This window comes from Hyaena hyaena, unplaced genomic scaffold (genome assembly GCF_003009895.1).
Source record: "Hyaena hyaena isolate Hyena2069 unplaced genomic scaffold, ASM300989v1 scaffold_14, whole genome shotgun sequence".
NCBI classification, from domain to species: Eukaryota; Metazoa; Chordata; class Mammalia; order Carnivora; family Hyaenidae; genus Hyaena; species Hyaena hyaena.
Window position 1 is genome coordinate 3,308,372 of NW_024080646.1, and position 22,195 is coordinate 3,330,566.

Sequence of the window (22,195 nt, forward strand, 5' to 3'; positions counted from 1 at the left end):
AATATTTTACCACTAACTTGCTACCAATGTCTATTAAAATATCTTGCCCCAGGGACCATTCTGAAAAAGAGAAATCTAACTTTCTTTCCCACATTCCCACAAAGTTTTCCTTTGGCAAATACCTGCTTATAATCAAGTACAGAACGTTGTGTTTGATGAAGAACACAAACTTGGGACCACGCAGCCCAGCTTTGAATCCCAGCTTGGCTACTCACTGGATATAGAACCTTGAGCAAATTAACCTTTTAATAGCTGAGTTTACTTAGCTGTAAACATAGAGATTACATATCTACTTCATAGGATTATTTTATGAATAAAATAACATATAGAAAAGCCTTAGAACAGTACTGTGCACACATGTAAGAATTTGCTATCATTATTCCTATGGCATTGGTAAGGGAGCAAATGGGAGTCCCTAGGTTACCCTGCTCAGCACACCTAAAAAGACACAATTCGTTTTACCTGCAAGGCCTGCTTCCAGGTCAAAGGTCATTGCAGTTCTTTCTGGTCTTCCTCCCTACCTGATACCTGCAGAAATTCTCTTCATAAGGAAGCAAATATTCTCCAAATCACACCTAGAGCAATGTAGGTGAAAGTGTCAACACTCTGCTTAAAGTCATCCACTCCAGTGTGGTGGACAGAAACTTTTGGAGGGACAGAGACTCTTCTTCAAAGCTGGATAAATTATGGGCCACTCACAGGCTTCTTTCTTTTCTTTTTCTTTCTCTTTTCTTTCCTTCTTTCTTCCTTCCTTCTTCCCTCCCTTCCTCTCTCTCTTCCTTCCTTTCTTTCCTTCTTTCTCTTCCTTTCTTCCTCCCTTCCTTCCTTTCTTCTTTCCTTTCTTTCTTCCTTTCATTCTCTCTCTCTCTCTTTCCAACACACAAATTTGCATTCACTATAAGAGGGTTCCTAGGTCCTGATTAGTAACACCTGCTCTCTTACTGTGACTCTCAAACTAAATGCAATCAGACAGTCCAGCAAAAACAGAAACAAAAACAAAAACCAAAGACTGGTCCCAGATGACTCCTTATTTCTGGGGGGAGCAGTCGGCGGGGGGGGAGGGGAGCACAAGATTCTGGTGGTCCAGAGACAGGAAAGAATAGAGTACAGACCACCCCGCCCAAATAAAATCCTCAGAAAGAGGAAGCTTTGATCAGAAGAGGAGCTTGGAGATGGTCTGACTTAGGAGATGATCTGACTTAGGCTGGGTGGGCTCTGCTCCTCTCCCCCAGCCCAGAGGGAAAGAACACTGTGCGGAGACAGTGCTGTGGTCACAAACTGCCAACTGGGCAGCTTGTCGAACCAAAGTCCAGGTTTCTTATAGCAAAGGTGCAGAGCTTCTGGCTTCCAGGTGCTGTAATTGAAGGCTGGTGCCAAACGAGCCACTCACATGCTGAATGCCATTGGTGGCCAAGGCTGAGGGTGGCCCCTTGAGCAAATGACCTGGACCTAGGCCTTGAAGGCAAGGACAGGCAGACAGGAGCCTATTTTGCGTATTTTCACCTGAGTGGGAAAGAAAGGTACCAGAGTGGTTTACAGGGAGGGCAGCTTGTTGAGACAAAGAGAAACGGAAGCAAATCATTCCTTGCTAAGTATTTCAGAATGCTGTGAGATGATGTGGCAGCAAGGAGAGGTGGGCTGAGGGCATGTGGTCACGTCAGCAAGGTGAGGTAAAGCTCTGGGCCTCACTCCGCACACAAGGAGCAACAGAACGCCTAAGAATGGACAACAAAAAGCCAAAAGCTGAGCAGAGTGAGAAGAGTGCGGGCCTGTGAACTGACCCTGAGGACCCCAGGTGGGACCGACAGAGAAGGATTAACCAAAATGTGGACATTATAATATCAGAATTCCTGAGCATTGAGCATGTGAATCATATGCAAAAACAAGCAGCCAAATGACTTTTTGGCGGTACCATGACAACAAGGAATCAAAAGGAAACTTCCTCTTCAAAGTCTGGCTGAACACCTCTTAAAAACTACCTCAAGTCAGCCTGACCGTGACACATTTCTCCAGTGAGATGCTCTGCTGCCCAAGGAGCTGCCCTCGCTGCAAAGGCAAGAAGTTTCCAGCAGATGCTGCCTGTAGGTGCAGACTGGGGGTGTGGGTCAAGTGAATTCATCTCCAAGGCAATGGGCTCATGGCCAGGCCTTATTACAGAACATCTGCGCATGTGTGGGTGCTTGCTGTGTTGCACAAATGGCTAGAAAGTAGGGTGTGAGAGTGAACCCTACCCTTTGCTCATTCAGTACAGTGGGTCTCTTAATAGTACACCCACTTCAACTCCAGTCGTAATCTAGAATCCAAAGTCTACCTTATTCATTCTTCAGTTCGATAATCACTGAGTGCTTTCTATACACATAATCCTGTGTTAGAGGATGCAGGAGGGAGGGGATAAAGTAGTGTAAGTGGGTCTTGACCGTGGCACATTTTCACCAAGAACACAGGGCACAGAGATGCAGAAAGTGAGGTAATCATATGAGAAATGGGATGTAAGCATCTCATTTAGGGAATGAGATGATTAATAACATCTCTGCGGACTCATAGAAGGCTTCATGCCTTCTTTGAGTTTGTGCTTTTTTTAAAAAAAAAATGTTTATTTATTTTTAGAGGAAGAGAGAGTGAGAGAGCAAGGGAGGGGTAAAGAGAAAGAGAGAGAGAATCCCAAGCAGACTCCACACTGCCAGCACAGAGCCCAACACAGAGCTCAATCTCACAAGCCGTGAGATCATGACCTGAGCTGAAATCAAGAGTTGGATGCATAACCAACCGAACCACCCAGGTGCCCTGAGTCTGTGCTTTTAACACATAATCCTTGGGATATGTGTAGCAGAAGAAGGAAAGGAGAACTGATACCTGGAGAACCGAACATATAAAAAGTGTTTAGAGGAAGTAAGAAAACCAAGCCAAAGAAGGAAGCTGAAAAGAGGCTTAAGTTAGGGTCGGTGGGGGCCATATTACCACAAAAGCCAGTCTTTAACCTATCAGGTTGTTGTGAAAGGTTCTTGGGCAGTAATGTGATGGAAGTGGCACCTGGCAGACCCACGTGCTCTCAAGGGAGCCTGCACAGAACATGGCGCTCACCATGCCACCCTGGTGGTTAGTACAGCTTCCCCTGCCAGACCTTGACCTCTTATTAGTAGGTGGGTGTACCTTCTGCATGAGGCACAGCACCCAAATTGGAGTAGGTGCTAGATGGAGTTTGAGCAATAAAACATGCTGATACCTGAGAAAACAGAATTTAAGGCAAAAAAAAATCACAGTAATTGAGAAAAATGTTTCATTATAGTTAAAAATATCAAGAGGATAAAATCATAAATGTACATGCATTTATCCACATTGCCTCCAGTTTTGTAGACTAGATCAAGAATTCTATGTATTAGTGACAAAATTATGGGGAAAATAGATTTTAAATCCCAAGATTATTGTGTACTTAGCATCTTCTTTTTCAATTAAGCCTCCTCCCCTAAAGGAATGAATGAGTGAATGAGTGCTTGAGTAAACCAGGAAAAGGAAGGTCAATTAGAAGACCACCAATATGATTTAAATATGAGGGGGTAAAAGAACTTAACCAAGGTGGCAGCAGAGAGCTGAGGAAACAAAGGGGATAATACATATCCTGCCAGAAGTTGACAATTGACTGACTATGGGGAAAGGGAGTTGATTCTAATATGATACTGGGATTTCAGGCTTTGGGCACAGGGAAGAGACTATCACCAGCAAGTAGGGTTAAAAAATTTTTTCAAAGAGAGAAATGTTCTGAAAGGCAGGACGGTGGTAGGGGTTTCAGATATGGAATCAGAGTTGGAAGCATTTTGGAGTTGTAAGGGCCTTAAAAGATCATCTAATCTAACACATCATTACACATGTGAGGGGACTCCAAGAGTTTAGGGAACTGGTCCGAGGTCCCCTAAGTAAAGCCAATAAAAGAACCCACGTTGAACTGATTTACGAGCTCTGGATCTGGAATCATCTAGGAGGGGGTGGTTGAAGCCAGGAGAATGGGCGGGGTTTCAGGAGGACAAAGTATAGAGGGAAGAAGGCAGACGCAGCCAAAAGATCATTCAGAGAGATGGAGAAAGACACTGGTGTTATAGAAGATGCAGGAAGCCAGAGAAAATGTAGGTAAGAGCTCTGAGCACCATCGCCATGGAAGGGGCCCCATCCACCCGGCTCGCCACCGAGTCCCAGTGTCCCCTAGAGCTGCCTGGAATTTACCATTCCTATCAACTGATGAAGGGCATCAAAGGAAAGGCTTCTCCAAATTGGCAGGGCTGATGGAACTCTGCCTAGCTAGAAGCTCTTCTGTTCCAAGAATGCCAAGTCTATGACCTTTTCTGGAATTTTATTTCTCCATCTAACATAAACATTTAGTAAATCTGTGAGGATTCACTTAGATAGAGGTTCCTTCCCTCCAAAAAGGGTGTTTCTTTTGCTACTGCTCTTCTGAAAAGGCACATTTGCGCATGTGGCTTCACTGAACATCCAGGTGGATTACCATCTCCTTTAATTGATCTCAAAACAGCCTGGAAGTGGTTGGCATCATGCTAGTTCTTTAAAGCAGTCATTCCCAGCTTCTTGTATCTGTCAGTGATTGATAAAAATCTTCTGAGGATATTCTAGCCCCTCTGCTTGTTCATAGAATCTGATGACATCATCTTCCATTATTAAAAGCAATGCAAATGTACTTTTTCATTGTATTATATCAGAGTAAGTTAGCATTGCTACTAAAAACAAAATCTTGATCAATATAAGCATCTTTAAGACCTCAGTGTAGAGTTGGCCAAAATAATGGATTTCCTGGCATTGGTACAACATAATTTTGCAATATTTTCTATGTTACAATCAGAGATTGAAGACGAACAGAACAGGATTTTAAATTTAGGTAGAAAGGTAGAGATAATTTTACCAACCTTTTAATGGATTAGGAAACTGAGACCCATGGAGGCAGAGTAATTTGCTCAATCATCTAGCTAGTTTATAACAAAGCTGAGTCGAGAACTCAGTTTTATGGTTCCAATTTAATTTATTCTCAATTGTCTCTAAAATTATACAAGTTTTTTTTTAAAAATGCTTCTTTATTTTTTGAGAGACAGAGAGAGTGCAAGTGGGGGAGGGGCAGAGAGCAAGTGAGAGAGAGAATCCCAAGCAGGTTCCTCACCGATAGCACAGAGCCTGATGTGGGGCTTGATCTCACAAACCATGAGATCATGACCTGAGCCAAAATCAAGAGTCAGGTGCTTAACTGACTGAGCCACCCAGGCACCCCACACTGGTTTTAATTAAGTAGAGATTAAGTATTGTGGATTGCAACAATTACTTTTTTTTTTAATAAATAGTTTATTGTCAAGTTGGTTTCCAACAACACCGAGTGCTCATCCCAGCAAGTGCCCTCCTCCATGCCCATCACCCCCCCTCCCCCCCACACCCATCAGTCCTCAGTTTGTTCTCAGCATTCAAGAGTCTCTCATGGTTTGCCTCCCTCCCTCTCCCCCACTATTTCCCCCCTTCTTCTCCCCCATGGTCCTCCGTTAAGTTCCTCCTAATCCTCCTATACGTGCAAACATATGATATTTGTCCTTCTCTGCCTGACTTATTTCACTCAGCATAACACCCTCAAGTTCCATCCATGTTGCTACACATGGCCAGATTTCATTCTTTCTCATTGCCACGTAGTATTCCATCGTATAGATAAACCATATCTTCTGTAACTAACTTTAAAGTGGATTAATGTTTATGTTTCATTTTCTTTTAGTATGATAAACTTAAACACCTATGAACAGTGAAATAAAATCTGAAAATTTCAATGTGTATGTTTTGGGATCGGTGATACTCTGTACAACTGCAAGACAGTCTGTGTCTCACTGAGAAAAGGAGGTTTTTTCTTTTTGTGGCAAGTTCCAGGCATCTTTGATCATTTCCTTCATATTAACTTTAGGTTCCTCTAAATACATTCTTCATTTTCATCAGGAAATTTTGTCTGAGGGTGAGGAGAAGAGCATTCTTTTCTCTAATGGTTTCTTTCTTTTTTTAAAATTTTTAACATTTGTTTATTTTTGAGAGAGTGTGGGTGTATATATGTGTGAGTGGGGGAGGGGCAGACAGAGAGAGAGAGACAGACAGACAGACAGACAGACAGGCAAAATCTGAAGCAGGTTCCAGGCTCTAAGCTGTCAGCACAGAGCCTGACATGGGGCTCAAACTCACAAACCATGAGATCATGACCTGAGCCAAAGTCAGACACTTAACTGACTGAGCCACCCAGGCGCTCCCCCTCAGTCTCAAACTTTTTACTTATATGTTTGGCTTTTGAAAGAAAAGCCAAAGTAGTCATTATGGAAAAACAGAACTCTGTTGGTCTGCCTCGCATTTATTTTGTGGCTTAGTAAGTTTTTGTTTTAATTATATATGGGGGCACTATAATATTTTCAGTATTTAGGGCTTTAAAAGTTTCTTCATGCAGCTGTGATGAGGCCACTTACAGAATCCTGGGCCCCATCCTTGGCCAGCACTCTCCCGCCCTGATAACCCTCCAGCTCACCCTTGCTATCTTCCTCTCCTGCTCTTCCCCGAGTTCTGCATCCTCTAGGTTATGCATTGCTTATTCTGCTGTTCAGACAGAACCTTGTTCTCTCACTTTTTTTTTAATCTCCAGATTCCTGCTATGGTACCTCTCAAGCAAGCAGAGGATTTTACTGCTAAGACCTCCCCTTCCATTCATCCAACTTATTCGTCAGATACTCTTTATGCTGAAGGATTCACACAAACCAATTCCACATAAAGACACTGAATTATTTCCTTTAATTTGTTCTTCAAATATATTAAAATGAAAATGACTACTCCTAATTAAATCCATTTGCCTTTTTTATAACACCCTGGATTTCCTTTTCTTTTTTCTTTTTTTTTTTAAAATGTTTTTATTTTTTTTTATTCCTAGGACAAAGTGTGAGCAGGGAAGGGTCAGAGAGAGAGGGAGTCACAGACTGAAACAGGCTCCAGGCTCTGAGCTGGCAGTCAGCACAGAGCCCGACGCGGGGCTCGAACCCACGAACCACGAGATCATGACCTAAGCGAAAGTCGGACGCTTAACCGACTAAGCCACCCAGGCGCCCCTGGATTTCCTTTTCTGAAGCCAGTTCTAATTCTACGGTTTCCTCTGGTCTGGTAGATGTTCTAGAAGATTTCTGGGATATTTGTGTATGTTTTAGACAGAGTACAGCAGACTGGCTTGTGGTCAAGTCAAGAGACCGGCTTGGCTGACTGTCTTTCATCTATTGTTCTGACTCTCCCGTGACCATTTTTCATACCAAGATGGCAGATCTCGTTGGTGTTGTTCTCTTGGCTTCATGGAGAGAAATATTCTATCTTCCCCATCCCTGTGGATGTTGCCATTGAGAGCCACACATTTTATTTACAAATACTCTGGAGCTCTGGTGTCACATGTTTATGACTAGCTATCAGTTTGCTGTCTATAAGAGGGTTTTGTATTTCAAGAAAGGGAGACTGGCATCCTTGGGAACATAAAAAGGGAGAGGCCAGTGGTGAGAGAGCAGTAGAAAATATTAGTGCAACGTTTGTTATTTGAGGAAAGAAGGCCCTGGTAGAGGTAAAAAAGAACAAGATGAAAGTGCAGTGGGGCTGTGAGCCTCCCGAGGGTAAATGACACCCACCGATGAAAGAATAGAAGAAAAACGCCAGCTATGTGAAATAAAGAGGAGAGGAGAGGAGATGTGGTGGGGAATACCAAATAGCTCAGCTAGAATGATGCAGCGATGGCCATGTGATAGACCGAATCTACAAGATTCGGGCATTTGTCCAGCTCCCTTTTTGGCCCAAGGGTTGAAAGAGAGGGACTGGAGGCAATTTTCCCTGAAGAAGCAAATCTAGGTCAGTAATGAAGTCACAGGATCATACACCTCTCTTCTTTCCCTCTCTCCTTCTATAAAATTGGCTGGGTCATAATCGGCACAGAGAGGTCCTTTTAGCTTCCTGCTTCTCCATCTTCTCCAGCCACCAGCCTGCAAGCATCCCCTGAACACAGTGTGTCTTCTGTTCTCTCGCATTTCTGCATTCCTGCAGGTGCTGGTGGAAGTCTGTGCCTTCTGCCCTAAGTGCCATTCTCTTCTTACATCAGTGATTAACTGGAGGTAAGTCAGACGTTTTCACAGGCTCATGGGTACATTTGAGACTCAATGTAGCATCTTCCATTAATGAACTAAGTGCCTGACTTTCTTCCAGAGAATGGCTTAAGCACTGGAGGGAAAGGAACCTAATATATGTTATTTAACAGTGAGGAGAAAACACTGAATATCACCTCCAAATTCTTTGTGCAAATCTCACTCAGTTTAGGCTCCTGGTTTGAGAAGGATGAGCAACTGAGCTGACTCAGGGGGGACTCACACCTGTGGTTTTAAAGACTTGGAATGTTTCATGACTCAGGCTGTCACTCAGCTTCCTTTCCTGTAGCACAAAGGAGCTGTTAGGCACCCGGGCAACAATTAAAGGTGTGGTCAAGGGTCCTTCCTTAGGAAAGGCAAACAAAGGTGCTATAGAGAGTTGAATTTTGTAACCAAAAAGATATGTTCAAGTTCTAATCTCCAGAACCTGAGAAGTTTGGAAATAGGGTGTTTGTAGATATAATCAAGTTAAGATGAGGTCATGCTGGAGTAAGGTGGCCCTAATCCCATATGACTGGGGCCCTTAGGAGAAGAGACACACACAGAGGAGAATGTGACGAGCGAGACACACAAGGAGGATCCATGTGATGGGGAGCAGAGACTGGAGTCATACATCTATAAGCCAAGCAACCCCAAGGCCTGCTGGTAACACGAGAAGGTAAGAGAAAGGCCTGGAACAGATTCCCCCCTAGAGACTTCAGAAAGGGCATGGCACTGTCAACACCTTGATTTGGGGCTCTTAGCCTGACTATAAGAAATTTCTATTGTTGTAAGTCACCCCCTTTGTGGTAATTTGTTACAGAAGACAAGGGAAACTAATACCGTCGTCCTTGAGCTGGAGTCACAGATGGCTGCCCCCACCGCTATCTGGGCTGTCACTCCCAGATCACAGGCTCGGACTCCAAAACATCCACTCCCCATCGTGGGTGGGAGTGTAGGGCCGGTGGCGGCCCTCACACTTGCTCCTGCACCCTGCCACACCGGCTTGGAATGGTGGCTTTGCCATGGTTTTCCTGCCACATAACCCCCTACCTGACTCTTTCCAGCCTATGCTCCTACGAGACTGGATCCAGTCTTCGTCCCTTGCGGCCATTCTCTAGTTCTGCTGAGATCAGGTTGACCACGTGTAATCATGTGACACTGGCCTCCAGTTTCCAATGAGAGCTCAACCTAATCAGCAGAAACTCTTAGCAATGCGGTATCTGTTGGTGCTGACGTTTGCCACTGTTCCTTATCAGTCACTGGACCTCCCGCTTAGTCCCCACGCAGCCCCACTCTCAGGTCAGGCTCTCCGGCATATACCTCCCTATCCTGCCTGCTCAGCCCCAACCAAAGCCCACTGTGGAGGCCCTAGGACCCCTTCGAGCTTGCCTGTCTGAGACAGGGCAGCAGGCCTGAGGGCTCTGGGCTTTGTCACCCACTGTCCTCACAAAACTGCCCGCTTACCCTAGAATGAAGATTTGGAGCCAAAACCTAAATACAAATGGCTAGCGCTCACCACAAGGTGACACAGCGGAAGAAAGGATAACTTAATTATTCACACATATGGGACACACTGAGAACAATGCTGGAGCGAATGGGAAAGGCTGTTTGTGACCTCAGGCAACTGGTCATCCACCACCCCCGAGGCTACCCTGAGTCTGAGAGGACTGCCACTCCACACACCACAGCCCATTCAGCATGGGGAGCTCCACCCTGACATGAACACAGTGCAGTCCTTGGAGCTGTGAGACATGAGAAGTAATGACGCCCGGAATGTGCAGATGACATCTTCCCTTCCCATAACAGGTAAGTCCACCTGAGCTCACCTGCACTGCCCGTGGTCCCTGTCGCATTCCGGGGTGGCAGCCCCAATGGCACCCCTCCTGGAACAGTTGCAGCCTTCGCAGCCGGCCAGGGGGTGGAAGCTGAAGGAATGCGGCTCGCACACCTCACACTGGGGCCTGACCGTGTGGGGAGGGCAGAGGCACCTCCCTGTTGTCTCCTCACAAAGGCGTGGGCCACAGTTGCATGCTGGCCAGGGAATAAAGAGGCACAATGTGAGGGTTAGACACCACGTGGCCTGTAGCAGGACTTCACCAACTACCAGGATTTCCAGAAGCTTCCAAGGGTCTGGGAGAAATGTCTCGCTTTTTCTTCATTATGGCATTATTGAGTGTGGCTGATCTGAAAGGTATTCTTGGAGCCAAAACCAACCATATTACATACGCATGGCAGACATGGTGTGAGGCACAGCTGGACCCACTGGTGCCGAGACAGATACTCAAAGAAGCCCACTCAGCTGCAGTCACATGCCATTCTAATGTGACACCTGTCATTTGTCAGAGGGTCCTGTTCCTCACAGGCTTCCTGAAGTGCCTCCACATCACCCCAGTGCACTGAGTTCAAGGTCAGGGCATAACACAGCAGCAGCAGGACCCTCATTAGGCAAAGGCTCCAGGAGAGGACTGTGCACCACACCTGTACCCCTCACTTCATGTGGCCTATGCTGACCCAGTGTCTCAGCCACAGGCTCACTCTCAGATGAAATTCCCTGGGCTTCCCATTCAGAGAGTACTCTGCTCCTGTGGCCCTGGCCTTCCTCTTTTTTTCTTTTTTTGTTTTATTTATTTATTTTGAGAGAGAGAGAGCGCACACGTCCACGCGTGTGTCAGGGAGGGGCAGAGAGAAAAGGAAAAAGAGAGAATCTCAAGCAGACTCCATGCTGTCAGCATGGAACCCAATGTGGGGCTCGAACTCATGAATTGTGAGACCATGACCTGAGCTGAAACCAAGAATCAGATGCTTAGTGACTGAGCCACCCAGGCGCCCCACCTCCTCCTATTTCAATCGAGATTTGGTTAGGCTGCAAAAATTGAAGGGGTTTCCAATAGGAAGAGGGATTGAACTGTCCAATATTTCCATGCTTAAGGCTCTCTCTTTATACTCGCCTGCTGCCAAGTGCATGGGTCACATAACTTAGGAAGCACAAATATTTAGCTTCTAGAACCTCGTACTTGGAATGTGGTCCATTGGCCACCAGCATGGGCATCATCTGAGTAGTTAAAAGAAATGCAGACTCTCAGGCCCCAACCCCGGGCCTCCTAACTAAGAATCTGAATTCTCACAAGATCCCAAGGTGCAAGGGGAGTCTCCAGCACAGTGAACATCAAGAAGGCCTGCCCTCAGGGCACCTGGGTGGCTTAGTTGGTTAAGCATCTCACTCTTGATATAGGCTCAGGTCATGATCTCACAGCTGTTGAGACTGAGCCCTGTGTTGGGCTCCATGCTAGGTGTGGGGCCTGTGGGGGATCCTCTCTCTTCCTCTCCCTCTGCCCCTCCTTCGCTCTTTCTCACTCTCTCTCTTAAAAAAAAAAAAAAAGGCCTGCCCACCCTAGATGACTGTCATCCGTCTGGGACCAGACACAGCCCTGGATGACCCAAACGTGCACTTACGCTTGCAGTTTGGGAATCCATAGTAGCCCACTCGGCAGCGGGTACACTGTCTCCCAATGACACTGGGTCGGCACTGGCACTGCCCACCCTCTGGGCTGCAGTGACGGCCAATGGCCCCAGTGGGGTGGCACTCACAAGGCAGCGCGCCCTTGTGGTAAAGGGCCACCAGGGATCTGGCAGAGTTCTTACAGAATCCAGAGGCCGTCTGGGGGCTGTGAAGACAAAGTAACAGTATTATCGCAGGAGGCATGCCCAATAAGAGTCCCAACCTCTCCTTCCCTCTTGCTCCACCAAAGGGTGTTGTAGGGGCAGTGCTCTTGCTGTGGAGTCTGGGAAGAAATGAGAGACTACCCCACCCCAGGATTCACAGCCAGCAACAGCCACCCCTCCTTGTGTCCATCTATTCCAGAGCACATCACAGGACTGGCAGGTGGGAACTTGTGATGGCTGAGATAAAAGGGCGAAAATTCACCTATAGGATAGATTCTACAGTATGGGAATTATATCTCAATAAAGTGGTTACCAAAAAAATTATACCTATATGTGTATATACCAGTAACAGTAACAATGAAGAGGAGGCGATGGCAAAGTACCTCATTTATTGAGTGTTGTGTGTTAGAAGTTTAGCCTATGTCTCACTTAACCTCACAACAACTCAACCAGTTAGGCCTAAGCCTCATTTCACAGATAAGGCAACTGAGGTTTCTAGAAGTTCAGCAACATGTCCAAGGCCACAGAGCTACAGAGTGACCAAGTAGGCATTCAAACCCAGAGCTGTTGACTTCAGGGTCTTACTCTAATATTTTCTATACAGGAGACATTTGCCAAGCCAGGCCCCCTGGAGTTCCTGGGTCCCTCAGGAAGCCTCCAAGGGGGCAGGGAGGGTATACCTCTCTGATACTCTTTGCTCAATCAGATGGCAAAAAAGGGAGAATCTGGGCTGACATGATTTCCCAGTAGAAGGTACCCCTTGTGGCTGTCTTTTAGGAATCCAAGCTGGACGACAGGAAGCATCATAGAGACCAAGAAACTCCTAAGCAGCCTATGAATCCCAGCTTGGAGGGTGAACCTCTGGTAAGATCAAACTTGAGGACATTAGCCTCGCCCAGATGTGCAGGACGAGGTCTGATGTGGGATGGTGTATGCAAGGGAAAAGCACCTCCCTCCCCAGACCCAAGACTCACTGCCAACCCATTGAGCCCCTGAAGGAAGAAGACAGACCCAAGGGCCAGGCCCACCCTGGGCCTCGCTCCCAGCGGGAATGTGGGAGAGCCTTCTGAATCTCCACAAAGTGATACTTACTCAATATAAAAACTGTTTCCTCCACAATTGGCAATAAACTCAAATGACTTGTCCACTGATTTTTTGTGAAGCACTTGGTAGTCGTAATTCTCTGCAGGCACCACCAGAACACGGACCTAAAGAAAACCTGTCAGCGTGTCTTTGGATTCCCAACAGCAGGGCACACCTACGGCTCTTCATTATGTTTTCTCTTCACTACGATCAATGTTCTTTACTGCTAAGCCCAAGACCAACTGAAACAGGATTTATGAAAAAAAAGAATCACAAGAACTACTTTAAATCAGTGTTAAAGGCTCCACTCACGTTCCTATGCAAGGAATAGTGTGTCAGAGTGCCTGCTCAGAGAAGCAGCAGCCTTAGTGCTCCGTGGGGACAGCAGATCTAGGGATGAGCAGGGTCCTGTTAGATGGTCAGGGCCCCTTGTGATCTATGCCTGGGATGACTGTCGATCTCCAAAGGTTGCATTTTGTATTTTTAAAGGTGAACAAACTAAAATGGCAGGATCAATGGGCAAAACTCATACCGTGGCGTGCCCTGAAGTTTACATTATGCAGACCCTTTATTATGAATAACTGCAGCCCCAGGCTTTAAAAGTACTGTTCGGCTCTCTGTACCTGTACAAATCAGACTATTCCAGTAATAAATGCTATAGGAAATTTCAAATGTCTTTGTCAACTATTTACCAACTTACAGCTTATAGAGAACTCACTGCTGTCATGTTAGTCAACCAATGAGCATTTGCCAAGCACCACATGCCAGGGGGTGTTCAAGGCACAGGAGGTACAAATTGCATAAAGCCAGGTCCCTGTCCCTAGGAAGATGGCATCCTCAGAGAGAGAAGGAAGCATGAGCAAGAAACTAGAGGGTCGCACAGCAGGGCCTGGACAATATTGCCTGGCTCTCTGGAAAGCTTTACAGGCATTGAGTGACCATGATCCCATCAGCCAAGGTAAGGAGCAGGGCAGTGGATACCTGGGGTTGTGCAAGTAACAGGCTTAAGTCTGAGGGACTCCTAAGGTCCCTCGCTTTGTAGACATGCAGTAGATGGTCCCAAACTGGGCCTGGAGCTCAGAAAATTTCAGCGATGAATTTAGAGATGTGGTGTCATTCTCCCAGAAGAAAGAATGGAATCAATGGGTACAGATGATAGTATCCACAGAGAAAGGACGGAACAAGGCGGCTTAGCATCGAACCCAAGGGAACGTCACCATACAGGGACAAAGGGAAAAGGAAATCACTATAGGAACACTAGAGAAAGTGAGAACAAAATGAGAGAAACAGTGATGGAAGCCCAAAAAAGAAAGCTTCAAGAAAAAAGGAGTATTACATGCTTTAGAAAGAGACCAGTCAGGTGAGGAGTGAAGAGGAGGGGCTGATGCAGAGTGAGATGCTTGTTCACAAGAGTTCCTATTTGCTTCTATTGTTCCAATTTCCTGTGACTTTAACTGTTGCTCACTTTTTTGGGGGGGGAGGGGTGGCAAAAGGTAGCCATGAAATGTTAACATTTTTCTATAAACATGACTTCCATTTCTTGGAAGAACTATTGTCATGAGCCAAACACGCACAGAGAATGGTTGTCCAAGGCAAGAACATGAAGAGCAAGGTGAGGGACAAACAGAACGTACCAATACTAAGGACTTCCCTTCTGGAGCCTCCACAGTCACAGCCACCTCTGGCTCAGAGATGTCAAATTCAACCTGACTGTCAGCAATCACTTGGTCCCTGCAGCCAAGTGTGTGGGGGCAAAAAGAGGCGCGGATGACACCTGGGGGCAGGGCGAGAGAGGAGTTCCTGTCACAGCACCGCATGCACGAGCCTGGCATGCAGCCATGACACCTGCCCCCTGATGCTCACCTGCCCGCGGCCGCCCTCCATCCACAAACACCTGTGTGGGAAATGTTGGGTGCGCTGGCTGATAAAAATGGATGACAATGACATATCTGCCCAGGTGTGGGACAAGTCTTCTCAGGGTCACTTGGTTCTAGGTGGAAACAAGGAAAAAAACCTCCTCAAGTTGTAGACTATGAATATTTACATGTTAAAAACCAAAACAACCAGGGCTCAGTCAGTTAAGTGTCTGACTTCGGCTCAGGTCATGATCTCATGGTCTGTGAGTCTGAGCCCCATGTTGGGCTCTGTGCTGCCAGCTCAGAGCCTGGAATATGATTCGGATTCTGTATCTCCCTCTCTCTCTGCCTCTCTTCTGCTCTCTCTCTCTTTCTCAAAATAAAGACATTAAAAAAAAAATGAAAAGAGTTGGCTTTAAAAAAATAAATAGGGGTGCCTGAGTGGCTCAATCGCTTAAGCGTCTGACTTCGGTTCAAGTCATGATCTCATAGTTCATGGGTTCGAGCCCAGCATCGGGCTCTGTGCTGACAGCTAGCTCAGAGCCTGGACCTGCTTCAGATTCTGCATCTCCCTCTCTCTCTCTGATTCTCCCCTGCTCGCTCGCTCGCTCGCTCTCTCTCTCTTTCAGAAATAAATAAAACATTAAAACATTTTTTTAAATAAATAAATAAATAAACAAATACCAAAACAACCTAGTTATTTACCCAGGTGAGGCAAAAACCTATGGTCACACAAAACCTTTGTTTGAATGTTGACAGAGGCACTATTTGTAATCAGAAAGACTGGATATAAAGCAAATGGCCCCCAACTCAGAATGGATAAACCAATGAAGGTACAACCGTAAATGATGTTGGATGGAGTGTAATTTGGTACAATGACTTTGGAAAACTATCTGGCAGCTTTTACCAAAGTTAAACATATCACTGATCAATTTCACTTAGGTACATAAATGTACAATGTTTGCCAAAAGGCTATGCACAAATGTTCCCAGCATTCAAGAATCCCTTGTAATAACCCTGTAACAAAGAGTCAGATTCCATTTTGGATGTCTGACCACTGACAGGTGTCAAGCCCCATCATCCATCTTTAATCTTTTGTCCCACACTGCACAAGCCAATAGGAAAGTCCAGGTGCACACCCCTTGGCACAGGCAAGAAGTTCAAGGCACACTAACTCTAGCCCATGGGAAGGGAGCCCTCACTGGGGACTCTTCCACCTTCCCCACACTCCCACCCAACCACAGTGAAAACCAGAGTCATGCCCCAACTTTTGCTCAAGCTTGAGTGTGAACCCTTCTTTCCCCAGAAAACCTCACTATGTGAGTAATAAGCCTTTTCAAGCCCTCAAAACACACACACACACACACAAGAAAAACAGCAATAATAAAAGATTATCTTCATCTTTCACATGAGAATTACAACGTGAAGAAGGCAGGTAATTTGATAAATGCCATACTCTAATTGAAGAGCAAAACTGAGCCTAGAACTCCTTTGTCATGATTTCAATTCATTTTCCCCTATGATTCTAGGTGGCCTTTCCCATACGGGATCTTATTAAATTCTCTCTCTCAGATCTTGTTATTTTTCTTGATGCAATGTGAATTGACACGAGCCATCTCTAGGATTAAAAGGATATAACATCAGGATAAATGGTAAGTCCTACAATTTCATAATTTACAGTGAAAAACTATAGTCCCTTACTATAGTTCATCTTCATGCTATAGAATATTAATCAATAAATGTTCATTGAGAATTTCCTGCCTGCAGGCATTTTGCTGGTTTGGTTGGGGATGCACAAAAAAAAAAAAAAAAAAAAAATTACCAACTCTGTTAGCCAGAGCAGCTTTTGAAAGTGCTTGTATTCCTACTTGGGAAGACAAGTGATAAACTCAACTATGTTAAATAGCAACAGCCCATGAAAATATGAAGTGTCACAAAACAGGCCATGAAAACTGCCATATGACTGTGTAGACAGAGATACAGAAAGGACAGAGGACATAAGGGTGGGGAGGCCATAGACAGGATTAGACAGATGCCTCATATCTGGGATTCCCCACAATTGAGAGCAGAGGCCCTCAAACTCCATAGACATGCAAATTCCTTGGAGAATTTATTAAGACACATAGTCCTGGACCCCACCTCCAGAGTTTCTAATTCAGTAGTTCTGGGGTGGGCTCGCAAACCTGCATTTTTACCAAGTTCCCAGGTGATGCAGATGCTTTGGGTAAGGGCCACGCTTTGAGACCCATGATTTAGAAATAACACACTCGAGAGGTGTCCCACCTGTGGCGCCTTCAAGGTGACTCCAGTAACATCAGCAGAAGGTGAAGGATCTTGGGGCAGGAGAAGGGAAGACTCACCACTTGGGACATCCAAAATTAATGCTGTTGGAGGGGTTTTGAGAACCAGGGAGACACAAGAGGCACTGAAAAAAAAAAAAAAGAATATTAAAAAAACAACCAAAAATGGAACCGTCCATTGGTGAGGATATACACTGTGAGCATAAGACTGTGTGACATCAAAGGATCCAGACTTGGGAGAACCTAGGACTATGGATACCTTTATACAGAGACACTCAGTGTCATCAATCAGCCAAGTGTATTCCAGCATCTGCTTGATACACTGAGCTAAAACAGAAAGAAAATCCTAATTTTGAAAAACAGCAACAAGATAGAAACTTATCAAAACTTTACTTTCTTGGGGAGACTGGGTGGCTCAGTCAGTTAAGCATCTGACTTTGGCTCAGGTCAAGATCTCACGGTTCATGGATTTGAGCCCTGCATCAGGCTCTGTGCTGACAGCTCAGAGCCTAGAGCCTGTTTCAGATTCTGTGTCTCCCTCTCTCTCTCTCTCTGACCCTCCCCTGCTCACACTGTCTCTCTCTCAGAAATAAATAAAAAACATTTTTAAAAATAAAAAAAACCTTTCCTTTCTAGAATTAAAATTCATGTTAAATGGAGTTGATGCAATGAAACATTATTATTCACCTCTACACATAAATGTTGACATAAAGTTCTATAAAAACAAACAGGACAAATGCACATCGTTTCTTTCAGGCATAGCTAGATTTCCCTGTCTTGGTGGTTTCTGTCATCCTCACCATATGCCTAAGAGTTCATGACTATGTCTATAAGTTATTTTTGAATCTACAACAACAACAAAAAAACCCTCCTGAAACCCCAATCATCATTGGTTAGCTATTTCTCATAACATAGTCAGGTGGGTCATTATTTTCATGATTAAAAGAAAGCTTTTTAAATGTATTCTTTTATTTTTGAGAGAGACAGAGACAGTGTGAGCAGGGGAGAGGCAGAGAGAGAGAGAGAGTAGGAGAGAGAGAATCCCAAGTAGGCTCTGCACCATCAGGATAGAGCCCAATACAGGGCTTGAACTCACGAAACCAAGAGATCATGACCTGAGCCGAAACCAAGAGTCAGATGCCCAACTGACTGAGCCATCCAGGTGCCTCCCTGATTTTTTTTTTTAATGAAAAGCCTCAGACACAGAGATTAAAGAGAACAAAGCGAGCCTTTGGGAGGGTTCAGAACAGAACTCAGGAACTACCCTTGAGGGCAAAGCTTAGCCATTTCCCCCCAGTTGATACTATGTCAGCTTCCCGAGATTATGGGATTCTGGAAAAACTGCCAGGGGAAATGATTTAGCTGATTTTTTTTATTTTAAGGGATCACCAGCCTTTAGCACTTTGACCCGTGATCATTTCTGAAGGGAAGCATAAAGTCACACCTTTGCAAGCCCCACAGTACGACTCAGCACCAACAAGGGAGAAAAGAAGGAAACCCATTACCTTTGATTAACATACTGCCCATAACTGGCAATGCACTTGACTTGAGGTTTCAAATATTCAGTTGAGAATTCTTCAATGGGTATGATACAAATTTGATGCTGTTGGGCAAATACAATGCAAAAAGGTACATCATGGTTATTAGCAATGGTATGGTCAAACATACTCTTCAAAAAGCTGTTAAGTACAGAAATTAAAATTGTTATTTTAAAGTAGTAAAAACTGCAGAATGACACTCCCTATGACACCATTATGTACAACAAACCCTTTCCCCTATTATACAGGATCACTGCCTAAATGCTCTTGGAATAGTCACATGAATAAATGAAATCATGAAGATTCAAAAACAACTCTTTGTCAGTGACTTTTCATGCCTGTTTTGCTCTCCTGCCCTGGGCTGATGCTACTCTTCAGATTCCTTGGCAGGGAGAGGAGGGATGTGGGAGGCAACGAGGGAGGCTGCCGTTCAAGCCTGTTGTCTCTAGCTCCTGCTACAAATAATCTTTCTTGGGACACCTGGGTGGTTCAGTTGGTTAAGCATCCAACCCTTGATTTCGGCTCAGATCATGATCTCACAGTTCGTGAGATCGAGCCGCGCAATTGGCTCTGTGCTGACAGCACAGAACCTGCTTTGGGATCCTCTCTCTCCCTCTTACTCTGCCCCTCCCCTTCTTGTGCTCTCACTCTCTCAAAAATAAATAAAACACATTTAAACACACACAAACACACACACACACAACCTCACAAATAATCTTTCTTCATAGAGGAGGACTTGAATCTCAGGTACATTTGGGCTTCATTGAAGGAATGGTCTTCTTATCAATAGATTTTATTTTGATCAAAACTGTATTACCAGCTTGATCACAAACCTCTTCAACAAACATTTTTAATGAATACCTACTATATGCCAGGCACTGAGACTGGGGGGTCCTGCAAGACCAAGATGGATAATACCCCCGCCCTCACGTAGCTTAAATTGTCGTTAGACATTTGGATGATATTGGACTCTGAATGACATTTGACTATTTCAAGAAGGGCAAACTTATGCTTAACTAGATGAAGATTCATTCCCATTATAATTCCCAAAGATGAGGAGGTTAAGATTTGCTTGGATTATGTTTAAAAAAAGAGTCACAATTTTAAAAAGAAAGTCTTAAGTCATTACATAATTTATGTAACAAATTTTAACTCAATTCAAGATGATTCTTCAGAAAAGGTTCAAAGTTTTTAATACTGTTAAGCACAAATATTTAAAACATATCAGAACAGGCTGGCCTGGCATTTCCCAGAATGTGATACATGCTTAATATTAGCAATGACAGGAAGTTGCTTCATACTTAGATAATCTTCTGTTCCCTGAGACATTTGTTATAAATCTCACCACCCCTTCCTAGTCCAGATCCCATTGCCTGTGGTTATCATAGTTCTCAATATTTAAGTCCTGCTATTAAAAGAAAGGCATGAAGGGTATTTAATCTGCCAAACTTGGAATTTTAACTCTTAATGACATATATCTAATTAACCAAATACTATACTTTTTGAGATAGAGTAACAATAGTCTGGAAAAGAAATACCAGGTGATTGCAACCTTGAAAATTCTGAAGGAATTGGCCAAGAAGCTAACAGACATAATAAAACAGAAAAATGGTAAAGAAAAAAAACAGTAACTAATGGCATTTCTATATACCAGCATAATAATAAACTAGGACCTATTAAGAACAAAAGATACTTCATTCATAATAGTGACAATGGATAAACATTAGTAAAATAGAGTTTTGTGAGATGTGTTCAGATTTGATGACCAAACTTTACTGGGTGCTATAAAAAGGCTCAAACAAAGGAAGAGGCAAGACAGAGTTGTAGATGGGAAGGAAAAACATCATTAAATTGGCAGCTCTTCACAGGTTCATTTTAGAGATGTGATACAAACCCAGCCAACATTTTTAATAAGGTTTAAAATACAGAGATATATGGGGCACCTGGGTGGCTTAGTCGGTTGAGCGTCCGACTTTCGCTTAGGTCATGATCTCGCGGTTCGTGGGTTCCAGCCCCGCGTCGGGCTCTGTACTGACTGCCAGCTCAGAGCCTGGAGCCTGTTTCAGTCTGTGACTCCCTCTCTTTCTGACCCTCCCCTGCTCACGCTGTCTCTCTCTCTCTCCCAGAAATAAATAAAAATATTTAAAAAAAAATAATAAATAAAATAAAATAAAATAAAATACAGAGATATCAACAAAATGCATCTAAAACTCAAAGGGCAAAAGAGATGCATACCAGAAGGAATCGGGCCCCACGTGCTTTGAGCTGAATGTCTGCATCTGCTAACAACTCATACACGGCCATGCGACTCCTGCCGTCAGTCACGACACTCCGGCAGAGGACGCTGCAAGAGGAAAGAGTTTTCTTAACCTGACTCCTTTGGTCTCCCTGACTTTGTGCTTTCCTGCGGGATAGCTAACTGCTCTTCAGTTTCTCCTGTTTACAACCAGGTCACCGACAGCAAATTTTCCAGCACAACGAGTTTAAGAGGGACGTATGCAGTCCACTATCAATATAAGAAAAAGAACCTTCTGACTGTGGTCTGAGCTGCACATCTCAGGGCCAAAGGCCTTGCTCACTTTTCCCAAATCAGCTTTATGTAATATTTAGTCTAGTCATTGGGAGAAAAAGCCCCAGGGGCAATAACGTCTGATCGCCAAGACACAACCTATGAGAAATTTACCAGTATTGTTGGTACCATTGGTGACAGAGGATGCCTGGCCTCACAGCGATGATTCCACACCGTGTCAGCACTAGGGCTGGCCTTACTCCAGTCATGAGACACCAGAGTTTACCTCTGCAAGCTCAGTCTGTTCTTCTCATCCTTCCTTCCTCATTGTATCAACTACGCTCCTTCCCTCCACCCCATCAGGTGAAATATAAAGTTCAGGAACATTTCAAAGGTCATGGTCTGGAACCAAAGAACACACTTGAATGGTACAACCCCTAAAGGAAGTATTTTTGGAGAAATGTTTCTGACTTCAGATTCTGTAGCAACTTTCCTGTCTGTAAATACAATTTGGAAACTAGAAATGACCCTCTAACCAAAGATGACTATCTCTGAGAAATATCTGAAAAGATTTATGCAATGACTTTTTGGTAAAGATTAAAACGAGATAGTCTATAAAGAGCCATGGTTAGAAACTCAACGAATGGGGCGCCTGGGTGGCTTAGTCGGTTGAGCATCCGACTTTCGCTTAGGTCATGATCTCGCGGTTCGTGGGTTCGAGCCCCGCGTCGGGCTCTGTGCTGAGTGCCAGTCTGTGACTCCCTCTCTCTCTGACCCTCCCCTGCTCACACTGTCTCTTTCTCTCTCTCTCTCCTAGAAATTAAAAAAAAAAAAGGAAAAAAGAAACTCAACAAACAGTTGTTTTCTCTTTTGTGCGTGCGTGTGTGTGAAATTAAAATGCATTCCTTTGGGATTCAATCATAATCCTGGGGGTTAAATATATTAGGTGATTCATTTAGACTTAGTTTTATCCATATCCTTTTAAAATTCTTCCTAAAAATAGACTAACGGTAATAACTGGGTTAATTTCATCATAAGCGGTCACCTCTCTTACAAAAGGCAGATCAGATTTATCACAACACTGTTTTGA

The 22,195-nt window shown here is 44.5% G+C and overlaps 1 protein-coding gene across 1 annotated transcript in view; it reads right to left on the minus strand.

Annotated features, from left to right (window-relative positions):
• The window catches only part of LAMA3 (laminin subunit alpha 3), a 276,412-nt gene that overhangs the window by 101,556 nt on the left and 152,661 nt on the right, over positions 1-22,195 (minus strand). Inside the window, exons 25-32 of the mRNA XM_039217713.1 lie at positions 20,832-20,940; positions 18,564-18,661; positions 17,042-17,183; positions 14,766-14,892; positions 14,537-14,676; positions 12,912-13,027; positions 11,610-11,821; positions 9,983-10,187 (exon numbers count right to left, since the gene is read on the minus strand). Of these exons, the coding sequence (XP_039073644.1) occupies positions 9,983-10,187; positions 11,610-11,821; positions 12,912-13,027; positions 14,537-14,676; positions 14,766-14,892; positions 17,042-17,183; positions 18,564-18,661; positions 20,832-20,940 (1,149 nt within the window). The remainder of the gene's footprint in view (positions 1-9,982; positions 10,188-11,609; positions 11,822-12,911; positions 13,028-14,536; positions 14,677-14,765; positions 14,893-17,041; positions 17,184-18,563; positions 18,662-20,831; positions 20,941-22,195) is intronic.